Source organism: Cornus florida, unplaced genomic scaffold, assembly GCF_030987335.1.
Source record: "Cornus florida cultivar Cherokee Brave unplaced genomic scaffold, ASM3098733v1 CherokeeBrave_3.0.0_Hap2_Chr10, whole genome shotgun sequence".
Taxonomy (NCBI): Eukaryota; Viridiplantae; Streptophyta; class Magnoliopsida; order Cornales; family Cornaceae; genus Cornus; species Cornus florida.
In genome coordinates this window covers 71618179-71619863 of record NW_026775580.1, presented here as the reverse complement: position 1 = coordinate 71619863, position 1685 = coordinate 71618179, and the positions used below count along the sequence as shown (strand labels likewise).

General features: G+C 36.8%; 1 protein-coding gene across 1 annotated transcript; it reads right to left on the bottom strand.

Moving 5' to 3' along the window:
* Positions 1-385: 385 nt before the first annotated feature.
* Positions 386-1039, bottom strand: LOC132277830 (uncharacterized). The gene is made up of 2 exons (XM_059779671.1): positions 874-1039; positions 386-795 (listed from the first exon to the last, which is right to left on the bottom strand). Exons 1-2 carry the CDS (start codon positions 1037-1039, stop codon positions 386-388), a joined length of 576 nt encoding a protein of 191 aa, XP_059635654.1.
* Between the last annotated feature and the right edge of the window lie 646 nt (positions 1040-1685).

The following is a 1685-nucleotide window of genomic DNA, read 5'->3' as shown; positions in this document are numbered from 1 at the left end:
GATTAGGTCTATGGCCCAACCTCTGAAAGGCCATGGTTTTACTAATAACTGTATCTCTATTGTTGGAACCCATTGCATTGGCCATGCTTTTGACAATCTGTACAACCCTTTACATAGGTCATATAATCTTCCCTCACTTCAGGCCAATAATATCCATATCGGCGTATCAGCCATCTTATTTTTATGCCAGCTTGGTGAGCTCCACATATCCCTTCACATGCCTCTACCGTAATCTTTAAACCTTCAAACTTGCTAATACATTGAAATAACAAACCATCATCAGCCAATCTCCTATAAAGATCTTCATCCATATGTACATAATCATTTTTAATTTTTGATCGGCTGTTGGAGTTGAATGTTGTAGGAACAAAATATAAGGAATCCGCTAATCATCATCATCTAACTCGGCAATATCAATAGCAAAAACTTCTTCCATAACTTGGTTTTTTGTTTCAGCCAATGGAAGAGATCGGCATGTGATTTTCATTATCCTTTCCTTTATACTATTTGGCACTCTGATTCCTGAAGTGGTTTGGGCTAAATCATTAGCTATTTTATTCATGGCTCTTGGTCGGTATTCCAAAGTCACACTGTGAAATTGGTTAACCAATTGAGTTGCCAATGAATGAAATGGCCTTAATTGCCAATTTAAACACCTAAAATCTTCTGATATCTGATTAATCACTAAACTTGAATTTCCCACAATGTGGACATCTTTGACCGCCATCTCTAGTAGAATTTCCAAGCCGATGATCAATACTTCATACTCAGCTTGATTATTTGAGCACTTGAAATCTAAAAAGAAGGAAAACGAAATTTGGTTCCCTAATGGGGATATTATAGCTATACCAACCCTTGATCATTCGCAGGTACTCGACCCATCAAACATTAAAGTCCAAGGGGTCATGAATACGGCTGCCAAGTCTAGTTCATCAAAAACTTGTGATTCGATTTCTGGTGAGGGGTGATCGGCAAGGAAATCTGCCAATGCCCTCCTCTTAATCATTTTTTGTGGAACATAGGCAAAGTTGAACTCCATTAATGCTAGAGCCCACTTGCTGATCTGGCCTGTGATTAATGGCCTTAATAGCATATATTTTATAAGATCTGTTTAATAAACAACATAAACCAACACAGGATCCTCCCCTAACTAACACAGGATAAACCAACATAAACCAACACAGGATCTTCCTAGTTCTAAAGTGTAAACTGATTAGCATTTGCAAAACTCAACATGTAGGATCCTCCCCTAACTGTACACTGTCCATAACTTAATCCATTTATGAATCATTATTTACCTATAATCTTAAAGGTCTAAAACAATAATATATATCATTTAGAACAATTTAACACAACTGTTAAACAATTAAACAACAAACTATCCCTTAAATAATTTATAAAAATTATTTATAAATCCCAATTCCTTTAATATAAGAAGTGTATTATGCTTCCTAGAACCCTCCAAAGTCCATTTAACCCATTTAGATTAATCAAAATAGGTTCTAACACAATTCTGGGCAATTAAAACTAAAATCCAAGTCGCAGCCCAACTTAGTCGCCTCAATTGCCAACTGAGCAGGCTAAGTTGCTAACTTAGTCGGCTCAGTTCCTAACTGAGTCGGCTAAATTCCTAACTTAGTCGACTCAGTTCCCAACTGAGTCGGCTAAGTTGATGCTGAAGCCGT